General features: G+C 42.4%; 1 protein-coding gene across 1 annotated transcript in view; it reads right to left on the reverse strand.

Moving 5' to 3' along the window:
• vipr1b (vasoactive intestinal peptide receptor 1b) overlaps positions 1-13,116 on the reverse strand; it is a 35,318-nt gene extending 22,202 nt beyond the window's left edge. Inside the window, exons 1-3 of the mRNA XM_017406294.3 lie at positions 12,915-13,116; positions 3,548-3,638; positions 1,215-1,325 (exon numbers count right to left, since the gene is read on the reverse strand). Coding sequence (XP_017261783.1) covers positions 1,215-1,325; positions 3,548-3,638; positions 12,915-12,968 — 256 coding nt within the window. The 5' untranslated portion in view covers positions 12,969-13,116. The remainder of the gene's footprint in view (positions 1-1,214; positions 1,326-3,547; positions 3,639-12,914) is intronic.
• Between the last annotated feature and the right edge of the window lie 1,469 nt (positions 13,117-14,585).

Below are 14,585 nucleotides of genomic sequence, written 5' to 3' on the forward strand. Positions count from 1 at the left end.
TTAACCTTTTGCATATTTTGTCAGTGTGAAAAGCCTCTTAAAGAGACCGTGAGCCCCCACCCCGGAGCGGTCTGCTCACTTCGAACACCTCCCACCCCGCCCTCGCGGATGCATTAGCACCTCAAAGGGTCAAACGACAAATTAGAGACCCGGGGACAAAGTGACACTTCAAAGATGGAGGACGCACTCTCAACCTCGACAGCGAGGAAGAGGCTGAGCTGAAAGGTACAAATAAGAGGGGAAAATGTTCAAACCATCCCTCTGAATGGGTTTGGGAGCTTATGCAGAGGAAGCTACCCTGACTGCAAAAGTTTATCTGAGTTTGACGCCATCATTAGAATCGATTATTCATTATTAATTGTCAAAACCATTTCCTTGTTTATTAAAAACAGTGTATTTCCAATCCTGGTCCTCGAGGGCCACCATCCTGCGTGTTTTCCTTGTTTCTCTGCTCCAACACCTGATTTAAATCAAAGGGTGATTAACAGGCTTCTGCAGAACAAGAAGAGGTGATTTAACCACTGAATCAGGTGTTTTTGGAGCAGGGAAACAAAAAAAATACAATTAAATCTCCATTTGAGGCCATTTTAAGGTCAAAGCTGCAAACAGAAGAGTTTCACATTTAAAAGTGAACCTCAAATTACTGCCTCTTCACCTGCGATATCCAAACGCTAAAAATGCATATAAAACCTGAATAAGAACTGAGAGTGATGCAGAAGTCGGCGTCTTTTTCTGTTTTTAATCTAACTTCTGAGCAGCCGTTGAGTGCAGCAGTAAGTCTGCTTGTTTACTCGTAAAAAAAAAAAAGCTTTTGGTTTTAGATGAACTGGTGTAATTAATCTGCTTTATTTATTGCAACACAAGCAAACAAGACACAAACGTTACTGTCGTCTGTCAGGCGTGGGGTCAAAGGTTAGAGGCGGGGCTCTGACGTCATAGTTGTCATATCTGGAACCCATTTGCGAAATAATACAGTTTAGGGGCTCCTAAAATGTAGCTTTCACGTTGCTGCTGAGTTAAATTAGGAAAGTTTTGACATTTTAAAAACCGTTTTGGAGAACTGGAATGTCCAAACTCTTATTAAATCCAACATGAGGAACAAAAAAAGCTGTGAGTCCTTGTCGAAACCAAAGCATCCAACCGTGGACGTGAAACTCCACCCTAAAGGTGGCTCTGAAGTCGGAGATACGAGGCGTTAGTGTTTCTGCTGTTACCTCTCTGCTGGTCGCTGAAGTAACTGAAATATGTGGGGCAGGTTATCGTCACCACTTCTCCGAGTCTGGCTGAAGGCCAGCAGGCGATGATGTCCCACATCCCCTGACAACCTGCCAACGAAAAAGGTCAACAACGCAAACGTGGCATCACTCACGCTGCGACACACAGGCGACAGTGACAGAACGGAGTTTCACAGCTTTACAAACAGGTTATTGAATTAAATTTGACTAAAAATGACAGTTTGCTCTTTAAGATGAGTTTGTTTTGGTTTTTAAACTGTGCAATAATCTCAGAAGTTTCTTTGTGACACGTTTAAAGTCCGATTAATGCTTCGCGCCCGGATGCATAAACACTCCGCTGCCTGCTCTGTTTCAAGGAAACCTGAAGACCGGCTGAGAAACGTCGTGCTGTTTTCTCACATGTGCACTTTCTGCTAATCCACTTATCCAGGATGCGACTTCAGAGTGAAACGTCAGCCGACCTTCCTGCTCAGGAAGCAGATAGGAGTGCAGAAAAATGAGGGTCGTCGCAGAGATAAGGGCGATGTTCTCATGCGAGCCGTTCGCATATATTCACTTAATGCAAAGTGCAGCAGATATGCATGTGCAGGAGCTGCTTTTCATCACGACCAAAGTAAGCTGACGTGGCACCGATGGAGTCATAAGAAGGAAAGAAAACAATTTAGGCTCATTTGATGGACACCTTGAATCGTATTCATGTATATTTAATGCACTTTTACTGGTTAAGAAAGTACTGCAGAAGCATTTAGAAGGAAAATACGACAACATACTTTAAACTGAATGGTTGTTTAGCGGCTACATCCATCCTCGCCTCTGCTTATGATCCGCTCTAACTTCACTCATTATTCAATTACACACGTTGGCTCTGTTGTTTTGTTGATCCTGCAAAAAAATCTTGTGAATCCATAACAATTAGAGGTTGATCCTTTGGTCAATCTGCTTCTCGTTTTTTTTTTAAATTAGGGGTGCAACACTGGCAGGAAGTTGACTAGAAAACAACGCAAACTTCCTAAAGAACAACGTTGGACTCGCTGGGGGAAAACTGAGCCTGACGTCGTTCAGCTGAGCCCAGTTGAACCCCAGTGTCTCACTGGGCGACGGGCTGCGAAACGGCGTTCTCCAAGACGTCTCGAAACGTTCGCAGAAACGGGGCCGTGGGTTTGAAATACCTGGTCGGTGAGATTTTAGTTGAAAATGGGCCTTTTTTCCTGAAACTAGTTCAATAGTTGTAAGCCCAGTGAGACCTGAAAAGTGGATACTGATCCACATCAGGCCTCAGGACTCGCTCGATGTATGGGTGTGAATATTAAATAAATTGGCCGTCAGTTGCCCAGATTTCCAATGATGGCCATTAAAAAAATAAAAAAGTCTCAGTTGGTCAACCTCTAAAACCAATCCTGGGTAAATATCTCACTGTTTAAGTGTTAAAAGTGATATTCTGAGTTTCTAAAGGTGGCGTTCAGTGGAACGGTTATCTGCAGTCAGAGCAATCTCCGTTTGGAGAATCAGAGAGAAATATTTTTAAATAAAAGTCAAGCTTACAGATACAGACTGGAGCTGACTTCGGAGGAAATTTAAGGCATCTTAAATGCCACTTTTGGATCAAATGGGTATTTAAATGTTTAAAATGAGTTGTTTTTTTATATTAACTAAAAACTACTTGAATCAGAAAGACATTTTTGAGTTGTTTCAGATGAATGAAGTAAGTGTCAGACTGACTCCTTCATGGGAACCAACCAATATCACCACGCAGCTGTCTGCTGCAGGTAAGACACTAACTACTAATAACCACTCCAGAGAAGCCCACTTCAGAGGATTGGATCTAACAGTGTTGGCAGAACAATAATATTAGTTTATGAGGTCAGCAGAAATCCCCACATTTGTAACAACTTCATATAAAAACTGTTAAATTATAGCTAAATTTCACTGAAAACTTTCCTTAACTCGAGGTTTTTAGTAGGATTTGTGTTGGACTGATTCATCTTAGGGTTTCCTTAATGAGGGTTTTTAATATTTAAGGTTTTAAGGAAACAAATATTCACAAAATTATACCAATGATGTTTGAATGTGTGGCTTAAAATCAATTTTAATGTTGAACTCAGGGTTTTTTGTAAGCCTCAGAAGCAGTAAAAGAGTAAATTGCTTCTCTAAATATGTTTTTGCTTGCAATAATAGTTCGTTATCTAAAAAGTACCACATTGGATGACTTAACCTCACCATTCACTCACTTTTATGGCCTCGTATTTCGTGTAAATAGCTTTCTGCACACTTTAAACGTGAAAAAAAGAAAAAAAGAGGCTTTGAAGAATGACCTGAAGTGACGTTCCCAGAGGTGCTGTTTTCGCAGTGCTCTTTCTCCTGCTCGATTTCATTCATCACGTCGCACATCTGCACTGATAACACCTGCAAAACAAACAAATAAAGCACAATTTAGAGCCAAGAATGCAACGTGGCTCCTTTATAGCACTGTAATCAGATTATGAGTGGAAAACTATTCACATATTTATCATACTCCCATAAACTTTCATGAGCTGCTTTTTTTTTTTTGGTTCGAATGAATCTCTGGCTCATAATTCGGTAAATATGCAGAAATGTTCACTATGTCTGAAATCATAACAAAGCTCCTTCTTGCAAAAGGAAAATAGATGCTATCATGCAAATGGATTAGGAAGTGGAGAGGGTAGCTGCTGAGTAATCCGCTGCGGTTGTTCATCTGTGTCAACAAAGGCTGAAAAATGAGGGCTGACAGCCACGGGCCGAGAGGCGGTGGGCTGATGAAAACGTGTAAGATGAGCAGCAGAAGCTTGAGGAAGTCAAAGGAGACGAGGAGAGGAGCGTCACCCTGCGACCCAAACTACGATACTTCAGAGCCGAGACGTACAGAGCTCTGCAGCACAGAGCACATATTAAATTAAGACCTGGCATTCCTTAAAGATACACTTACTGCCTTTCATGTCAGAGTTTCAGACTGAGAGCGTCTTTTGTTTTGCCCAAACCTTGAAAATAACGTGCAGTCTCAAAGAGTTTTGAATGACCACATTGAATTTTAGATCAATATCTACAAATCGACTGAGTTATAGCCATGTTTGGGATATAAAAGGGGTTAAAAAACAAAAAACTGGACTTCTATTCTGTAGCTGAAAGGAAGCCATTTACGTCAAACGAGATAAACCAACTTTAAACAGAGGAGGAGGTCCTATAATGGAGCGTTAAGCCTTGATATTCAGTCGGTTTCACTCCAATCAGCACTTTCGTTCAGGTAAACAAGCGACCCATTTGTAAAATCAGGCTAACAAGGACCCTAATGAGCCTCTGTTGTGAGGAGAGTGAGTTTAATCAGCATGTGAATCCATCTTACAGACCATCTCAGCTATAAAAGCTCAAACTCTCTGCTCTTTGAACTGAGAAAGCTACGGAATAAAAATCCAGTTGTTTTTTGGTTTTTAACCCTTTTTGTTTGGATTTACACCAGCACATCTTCGTGTTGGCTAAAGTCAGCTAGCTTCAGCAGCCATCTTGAATCAGGTTGACTCCAAATGTTAATATGTTACAGATGTACAAGTTTTATTAAAATAAAATTGGTCCAGTGGTTCATGAGGCACTTTGCTAATAGTTTATAATTAATTATCGCCCACCTTGGTCTTGCACCGGCAGCCGATAATTACGACTGCACAGCTCATGTTCTCTAATTGGTCCTTATAGATGTCGTTAAAATGTCTAAATCCCACTGGAGCTGCTCACCTCAGACAAGAAAACCACTTTATCAAAGCAGAGTCAGAGGTTCAATATTAAACAGGCAGTTTATTCCTGCAGCATCCGAACTGGAAGGGGAAGATGCATCCAGCGTTGATAAAACGCCATCAGACACTTTGTGCGGAGACGACTTTTCGGAGTCCTCTGACTTAATAAATTTAGGTAAAAGCCTGATGCAATCGATGAGCTGCTGCAGATGACAAATGAGGAACAGCGAGCCGAAAGACACGGCTGTTTGTCACCGCCTTCCAATAAAACATTCGGCATAAGCAGGTTTCCTTGTCATGCATCGGATGGAGACTTGTTCGGCTTATATTGCAGTTGTGACTAAAATATGATCGCACGGATTAAAGCAAAAAAACATTTGCAGCTGTTGACAGCAGTGATACAAAAATGGCTTCCTAAGGAACTAAAGTTTAAGACTTTTTGCAGTGAATCTGCAGTTTTACAGACATCGAGCTCAAAGGTGGTGTGATAGTAGGCGAGGCTGATTCCCAACACATCCAGCTAAAAAAACAGAAAAGCATAAAGACACACAGCTTCCTTTCTCTCAGGTTTTCGGACATGTCGGACTGACCGCTCATCAGTCGAGCCGGTCAAGCTGAAAATCGGCCATTTCCAGTCAAAGGTCAAGTGTCTGACACATCCCTGGTTGTTATATCTGACACTACACCCTTCCTGCAGCGGGGGCGCCTTTCATAAAAGGGGGGCTTATTTCCAGCTCAGATCCTAAAGGAAGCTGACTTAATTCGACTTATTGCTGATTCTTGATTCTTGCTGGCATGTGTAGACGTAGCCATGTGAGCAGCAGGGGGTCTAATACTTACGAGACGAAACATTTTCTTCATCACTATCTCGACTCAAGTGGCTCCGAGTCCTGCGCTGTTTCTCTCACATTTATTTAAGGCGTTGCCCTTTTTTTAATCACTCCGACTTTAGTAGATCACAACAAACCGGCTGGAAATGTGACGGCTGACCTGATGTCTAAAAGCCGGTGCAGCTCTCTGTGCAACTTCTCCAAAACTCCCCAAAACAGAGCGCCCACAGTGCAAACTATCTCTCTCTACGCTCCGCTCACCTTCCTGCATGGATGAGGTCACCCTGACACACAGCTCCATTCATCGGAGTCTTCGCCTGCGACTGATTACAGCTAAAAACCCAACATACCTGAAGTAATAGCAGCGGATCAGCTTGGAGGTAGGGGGCTTAATCTGCAAACTACGTCTGGGCAGAGCAACCTGGATGCTGGAGGAAATCTGACCAATCTCCTGTTGGTCAGACCCTTTGGTGACCTTAGTTTTGATTGTCTGGAAATAGACTGCAGGTTAATGCACAAGTGGAGCTCTTATGAGAGGATTAGGCCGAGCGAGCCCCTCGCAGGGCTTTCATCACAATGAAACCACGTCAATAATATTCCTCTTCCTGCTCTTTGACTGACTATCTTGATAACGAAGGTGTCACTTAAGTAAATGTTTCTTTGCTGTTTTGAAAAAAACAAGATATTTCAAACTATTAATAGTCTTTTCAGCACTATCTGACTGAATGGACTCATGCCTAACACTGAAGAAAAGACCTTGGGGAATAGGTTAAATCCTGATATCATTCGCTGATTGCCGGTTCTGCCTCTTGTCGGCACTCAGGAGAGATGTGAAGACGAGACGCATGATTTGATTTTTAACTCTGCTTCTTTATTTCGCTCCACTGGAAGTTGCTAATCAAATAAGTCTGACTCAACAGAACTATTAATTACATAAAGAAGCTGCTAATTGAAATGTTTAATAATGAAATGGAGTCTTTTTCATATTTAAAAAATCGCAATCTGGCTTCAGCTTATTTATGAACTAAAGGCAATAATGAGCTGTTTAATTCAGGAATCCAAAATTAAAAAAGAAAACGAGTAAAATGGAAATAATAATTAGCTTACAGACAATTTGATTCAAAACCTTTCGGATTACCAGTCATCTTGATAAGTTTGGTAAAAAGGATCCACTTTGGGACTCTCTGGTTTTATGCCCAGCCTTTAATCTGCTTATTTTAGCAGAGCTGATTTCTAAAATGACTCTAATGTCTTCCCGTCTTTTAACTTCCCCACCTTCTCCCTGACATGTCTCGTCAGGCATAAAGCCCTTTCCATTCATGCTCTCGTTTTAATTGCAGCCATCCATTACGCACATGCAAAGTTCACGTTAAAAGCTTTTTTTTTTTTCCAGCTACACAGAAGCACCAGAGTGCAACAGCACCATGACTTGTTTTTTCTGACACGTGGGCTTTTAATTACAACGACAGGCCTATAGAAAATGGTCTCTTTGTGCTGCCAAGTGATGACCTTGGAGGATGAAAATGAACCTGAAAACCTGAAAGCCAAAAAGAGAAAGTTGAAATTTAACTTCAGTCAACCCGTAGAGCTGTTTAGTTATAAATCAAAAAAGAGCAAAGAGCAGTCTTCAAAAATTTGGATTAAAACTGATCATAAACCTTTAGAAATGTTGAATTTTTATGGTTAAATCAGAACCAATGTACTCTCAACAAGAGAGTCACCAACTAAACCTTGAACTGGGTATGGGTTTTTGTTTAAATTACATTTTTAAAAAAAGGCAAAATGTAAGGTATTGTTCTGAGTCCATGTGGCTTTTGGAAATACAACCCAAGTTTCAAAAGTCCAACACCCACAGAGGCAACATAAAAAACAAATTCTTTTATCGGGAGGCCAAACAGACATGATAGTGGAATGTGTGCATGGCTTCGGCCCGTAAGCCGCTCGGATCAAGCCTTCTTTATTGCACAGCGTTGGTTTATTTTCCCCTGCGAGCTTGCGAATCAGAAGAAGAGCTACGACCACGAAGACGGTGAACGCTGACGAAACAATCACCAGAGTTCACGGCGCTGGATTGAACTGGAGGCTGGATGTCGTAATCCTCGAAAGAAAAACAAGAAATCAAACTTTTGTTCGAGTTGAGAGCGCAGAAAGAAGCTGCTGGCCGTCTTTATGCTGCAAACATGACTTTTATAACACCAGTTTAACAGCTCGACCGTATTTGCTGAATGAGGCGATAAATCAAAGTGCCAGTCTTGAACTATGCAAAACCTCACACACACACACACACGTATATACAAGGAGTCCCTGGGAGCAAAACATGACATAAATACCCGTCAGCTCTGATATCTTGTTGGTGCAGCGCTCATCACGAGGGCTGCCAGGGCGCCCCTACACGTTGTTGTCAACTCAAATGGCTGCCGACGCTGTCTTGTTTCAGATAACAGATTTTAAAAAATGAGAATTGCTGAGGGGTAAAACCCAGGGAGAGGCTTGTGCCAGCGTGTCCACATCAGCTGCTAATCGCCGGCCAAGTAAAACATAAACGCAGACGTGTTGGCCGAACGAGACTGCAAGCTGCTGCGTTTAAATGCGTCTCTCAAAGGCCATAAAGAGAAACACTCAATCAATACGATCTGCAGTTACGAGCATCGAGCACTGAATCAAACAGCTCGTAGCTTCGAAACCAATTAAGCGTTTTGCTGCAGATAACGCGGTCGAGGCGAGACTTCTGCGACAGTCACAGCAGATAATAAAGAAAGGGTTTGTAACATTAACATGCCAGTCCAACCTCTACTGCACCGAGGAAGCTCAGTTTGAAACCCATTTAAAGAGCTTATCAGCTCCACTCGGATCTGGTGGCAAAAGCAGCCTCTATATCTGTTGCTAATTGAACAAAATAAAAAAGAAGAAATTAAATTAAGAAGTCTGAAACCTTTTAGAATTTATAAAAAGAAAAAATAGGTGCAGAAATAAGATGACAGATCTGATCGGTTTCATTTTCAAATGTCAAATTTCAATTCCTCTGACCTCAGAACAGTTCTCCTCTTTGCCTCAGTCTGTTTTAAACGAGCTCAGAGAAGATGGTGGTGTTTCTGGATGGTGTTCACATCTGGCTTCTTCTCTGCCTGATAGAGCTTTAACCCATATCTGTGTTTACAGACGATGATCTGTGGAAGAGTTCCTGAGCAGAACAGAACCAGACCTGGTTTTAATGCAGCCTGAGGACCGAAGATCTTGTTTGATGATGATATAAACTGTAAATCAGGGGACAGTCAAAGTCCTCACAATTTCTTTTTATTGAGGAACATTATTTTGAAATTCTTCCACTTGTTTTAGATGCAGTTTTTCGCAGACAGGTGAACCTCTGCCCATCTTTACGTCTAAAAGATTCATCCTCTTTAAAAACGCTCTTTTTATACCCAGTCTTCCAACTAACCTGTTGACAAATAATCTAATCATTTAAATATTCTCCTCCATCTGTTTTCTTTCTGCTTCACTTACTTTTACAGCCTTTTGTGGCTCGTTCTCACTTTTCTTTAGATGTGCCATCAAATCCGATATTACTTCTTTTTTTTTTTAAATGGTACAATTTCTTCTTGATATGTTTACTTTGTTCCATTGTGAATAAAATATTGATTTACAAGATTTACATTTTACAGAGTGTCCCAACTTTTTTGAAAACGGCGTACTTTGTTTTAGCTTGCTGTTCAAGTCTCCTCTCAGTTATTATTTTAGCTTTTTTAGTCTTAAATTGGGAAGAATTGTAATACTTTGGAGAACCTAACCAAAGATTAGACTTGGTAAAGTTTGGGGGAAATTACCTTAACGTTGATCATAAAAAAAGGGAACAAGAAAACCAATATATATGAAAACACACAAAAAAACAACCTTCATATTTGTTAAACTTTCACTTCCAGCTCAGGTTCTCTACCAGAGATCTGGGACCTGGAGGGTTCTCCTCAGTATCTTAGCTGTTCCTCGGACTGGGATCTTCTGGACAGAGATCCCTGAGGTTGTTCCTGGAATCTGTTGGAGCCGATCTTCCAGCACCGACTGCTCCGATGACCACTGGCACCACTAAGGCCTTGACTCTCCACAACTTCTCCATTTCCTCTTTCAGCCGTCGGTATTCCTCCAGCTTCTTGTTCTCCTTCTTGATGTTGCAGTCTCCTGGGACTGTTACATCTATCACCACTGCTCTCTTCTGGATCTTATCTATCACCACAGTGTCCGGTTGGTGAACCATCACCTGTTTGTCAGTCTGGATCTTTGACTGCGGGACCTCCAGTCCATACTCGTTACAGATGTTCCTGATCATTATTCCAGCCACTTAACTATGGCCTTCCATGTTTGCTTTGCCTGCCTGCATCTTACATCTTTACACAGCCTCCATCTTGGGTCCTGCTTTGTGTAATAAACATGTTTTAAAGGTAAAATCACAACCCAGCAGGATGCTCACCGAATCCACACATTTATTTCAAGCAAACCCGTCACACCGAACAGACGACAAGTGAAGCGTACGGGATTAGCGCGCTGATTAACGTGCCATGTTTTATTAAACACTGAGTTACAGATGGATGTCCGTGCTGCCCCGTCTCATCTGTCTCTCGTTCGAAATTAGCAGCGGTCTCTTAGCGGAGAGTATGATGTTATCTCTGCGCAGATTGATGATGTGTTAGTTGCTGCTTTGAGAGGGCAGACGGGACGAAACGCAGCAGTACTGATTACATATCGGCACAGTTAAAGAATGTGCAGACGTGAAACGCTGGATACAATGAAAACGAGCAACATTCCACTATTTAACGTGTTCTTTTGTTATCACATTGAAAGGGCAATTAATTAAAATGACGTGTTGTGTTCAGCTGCAGCTCTACACTTGGCAGTCGGGTCAGACGACCGTTTAAACGCGCTTCATCTTTTATCCCACAACCACAACAGGAAGCCATCTGGCAGCGCTCAGGCACAAACTGTTTAGATAAGGACAGGTTTTATTTATCCAAATGGTTCCTTCTGGTGTCAGTCAGTCACTTTTGGAGAAATTATCGCCGCCCACCCTCGCCGTCCTTCTTCCTCCACCCTCCCCCCGCTCGTTGTCTGCTCAGCGTTAAAACGATAACAGCGACGCTCAGCCACCAACACGCACTCTTTAACCACTCGTGGGATTTCCTGCGCGGCCTTTTCCTCGCCTGATGTCTTGATGAAACATGTCGGAGTGTGTTATGGCGAAGCAGCCACCAACGGCACATTAAAAGAGCCACTAAAGTATGTCAACAGATGACGACTCCGGTTAATCTAAGGCGTCAGGTTGAGCCAGTCTTGAGAGGAGGGGAAAGTGGGCGGGACATGTTTCACGCAGCCTCTTAGATTTGGAAGGAGCTTTGCTGAAGGAAGCCACGCTGAGCACCAAACGACTGAAAAGTCCCGGCCTATTATTAATACAGGCGCTTTGATATTCTTTTATGTTGTCTGAAACGACCCTGGCATGTGGGAGCTGAGCGCAGCGTGAGGAACAGCAGGAACGCGTTCGAAATAACACGACGCTCGGATTTCGGTGTGTGTGTAAAGAAAAGACTCGACCTAAACAGAATCAAGCGGCAGATTTTATCGTACGCCGCAGCGTCAGCGTCTGCGCCTGTTACCAAATTCAATGGATGCACCTCTACAATAGACTTGAAGCCAACTAATTGGATTGTCACAGCCAGCTAACCTTAAAAAAACACTAAAAATAGTTATAACTCAGTCAATTTTAGAGATATTGAACTTAAATTTGGCGTAATAGTAGCTGAGACCGATCCCCAGCACATATTCCGAAAGCTAACAGATTGTGGTACATCTTTGTTTAAAACACTGCCGTAAACTATTGGAGTCGACTCCGTTTGTCTGTTAACGAAATATCTCCGGAACTACTGGATGAATTTTAAGGAAACTTTCATGACGAACTCAACAGGTGTGGCGCTACAATTCATTAACGTTTGGAGCCGATTGAATTATAGAGGACTGCCACAGCCAGCTGACCTTACAAAACAGAAAAATGGCTATAATTCAGTCAATTTTACAGATACTGAGCTAAAGTTTGGTGCGGTGGTAGCTGGGAGTCCTGTCCAACCTCAAATGTGAGCGTGACATCTTGTAGTATCGCTTAAGATTGCGCAACGCGATATTACTCAACATAAGATGATCTTAATTTAAAATTGTGGCATGACAGGCAGCAGGCTATATGCATTCCTTCAAGGGTTACTCAGCCTTTAAAAATGACAGCATGTAATGGTTATTTATTGTCAAAACAGACGGCAACAGTATCTGTTTAATGGTGCAAAATACAAATCAGACCCACGGATGGTAAATGCTGAGGAAGCATGGGGTCATTAAAGGGGAGGCTCATATCTTTTGAAGTGAGGTTTTGTTGCAAGGTCATATCTTACTTGTTGCAGATAGCTCTTTGAACGACATCAGTTTGGAGAAAATGGCGTGTGCGGGCTGTTAGCTCGTCAATCTGGCAGAAGTTAAACAACTTCAAAAGAGCTATCTGCAACAGGTGAGATATTAAATGTTCACGAGGTTTCCCCAGAATGCCACGACAAAAAGCTTGGAGCTATGGCTTTAAAATGAGGGAAAAAAAGCTACAAAGCAGCGGTGACATAGTGTCTCCTTTGGATTTGGATCTATTAGGCAAACATCATTTATCAAGTGGTTCAGCGTCAGTAAACAGAACGTAAAGGTCAGAAAGGTAGTTTCCTGAGTTTCCTCTTTGCTGAACGGGATTCAACAGAAGCTGAAGGTAAGAACAGCTGACTCCATTCACCGCTGAATCAAACTGTTTATATACGAGCTCCATTTGAAGCCAGCGTGGCCTTGGACCGAGCCGTCGAGTTTGAATTAATCTGACGTTTTTCTACAAAACACACTGGTTTTGTTGGCAGCTACTGGGAGAAGGCACTTAAAGAAAAAACAAAAAAAAATCAATGAAGACAGAAAGAAAATAGGAACTTTTTCTGAAAGGAGTTTAAAATGGAGCCTAATGCATTTAAATTAAGAGCGTGGTGGCATTAAACTGCACATAGTTTAACTCTAATATAAGTTTAATGCATAGCAGAAGAAGAAAGACTTACTTTAGGGAGACATCCGTACAGCAGCAGCACATACAGCAGCTGTAAAGAGCCCATCCTGTCCTCACTTCTGGAAGGAATTTCACTCCTCTCTGGTTTCCTTAGAAAATCCTCGTTTTGGGAGCCCACTGATGTGCGAGGAGAGGAGCTGCCTGCCGCTCCATCGGACTGCGCTCCTCCTGTGCGCGCGCCTCCTCCAGCAGCGGAGCTCCGTCTCCTCCCCTCCCCTCCCCTTCCTCCCCTCCCATCAGCAGCTCCCCCCACCTCCTGCTAACGAGCCCGTCAGTCAGAGAGGCGCTAATTGATTCTCGTGTAATCCCAGATTCTTAGACGTGACGCTTCAAACCAACCAACCAACAAACAAACAAACAAACAAACAAACAGCCTAAAGAGCCTAAGAGTTATGGGGTTCCCTTTATATGGATACACCTTAATAAAATGGGAATGGTTGATGATATGAACTTCCTGTTTGTGGCACATTAGTATATGGGAGGGGGAAACTTTTCAAGATGGGTGGTAACCATGGCGGCCATTTTGAAGTCGGCCATTTTGGATCCAACTTTTGTTTTTTTCAATGGGAAGAGGGTCATGTGACACATCTAACTTATTGGGAATTTCACAAGAAAAACAACAATGTGCTTGGTTTTAACGTAACTTTATTCTTTCATGAGGTATTTACAAGTTTCTCACCGCTTATAAAATGTTTTTAAAGTGCTGCCCATTGTGTTGGATCGTCAATGCGACCCTCTTCTTCTACTTCCACTTCCTGGAAAGTGGATTAGTCGTCGTGGGCCAGTTGAATGGCCCCCAAGGTCTCCCGATCTGACCCCCTTACTTTTATCTTTGGGGTCATCTGAAGGCAATTGTCTCTGCTGTGAAGATACGAGATGTGCAGCACCTGAAACTACGGATACTGGAAGCTGCGGTGTTGCTATCAGTGTGTGAATGTTTTCATTCAAGTGTTTCTCAAGTTTGATATAGCGTCTAATTAACAAGCCAAGGACGTGAACCTCACTTGCATCCACCGCATGAAATAATAATAAAGTCCTTGAAAACTCAATTAAGACCCCAGCAAGCTCTAATAAACATTTACCGCGCTTCAAGGCGACGTGCACCTGCGCATCCTTTCATGGCAAACGACTGCAGCCTTGAAGGCGCATTCCTCCCATCTTTGATGGCCGAGTCACTTGCACAGCCTTAGAATTGACTCGAGTTATGACGCAATGCATAGTTTCCACCCAAAAAACGAGCACAATAGTTAGGATCAAAGACGGTAGAGCAAGAAAACAAGGCTGAGGAAAGAAGGGAGGGGGTGTCTGCTGTGGGTGGCCAGCGTTTCATTACCTTAATGTGGGAAAGAAGCCGCCCGTTGTGTTACGAGGTTTTTAAATATATAAAGAGACATCCACTGTCTCAGAAAGTCCATTACCCAGATTGCAGTGCTTCATTGTCTTGTAATCGTTAATGCATGAAGATGCGTGTGGGGTAACTACAAATAAGACATAAAATGGTAAATGATCTGCCCCTTTAATCACCTTTTAACCTTCAAAAAGCGCATTTTTTTTTGCTCTGCTCTAAAAACGAACACAATATCCCGTCAATCCTTATCAACAAAGTGTCACAAAGAGGAAAAGAATGTCAGATTAACTGTTTAGTTTTAACCTGAGCTTCATT

This window comes from Kryptolebias marmoratus, linkage group LG21 (assembly GCF_001649575.2).
Source record: "Kryptolebias marmoratus isolate JLee-2015 linkage group LG21, ASM164957v2, whole genome shotgun sequence".
Classification (NCBI taxonomy): Eukaryota; Metazoa; Chordata; class Actinopteri; order Cyprinodontiformes; family Rivulidae; genus Kryptolebias; species Kryptolebias marmoratus.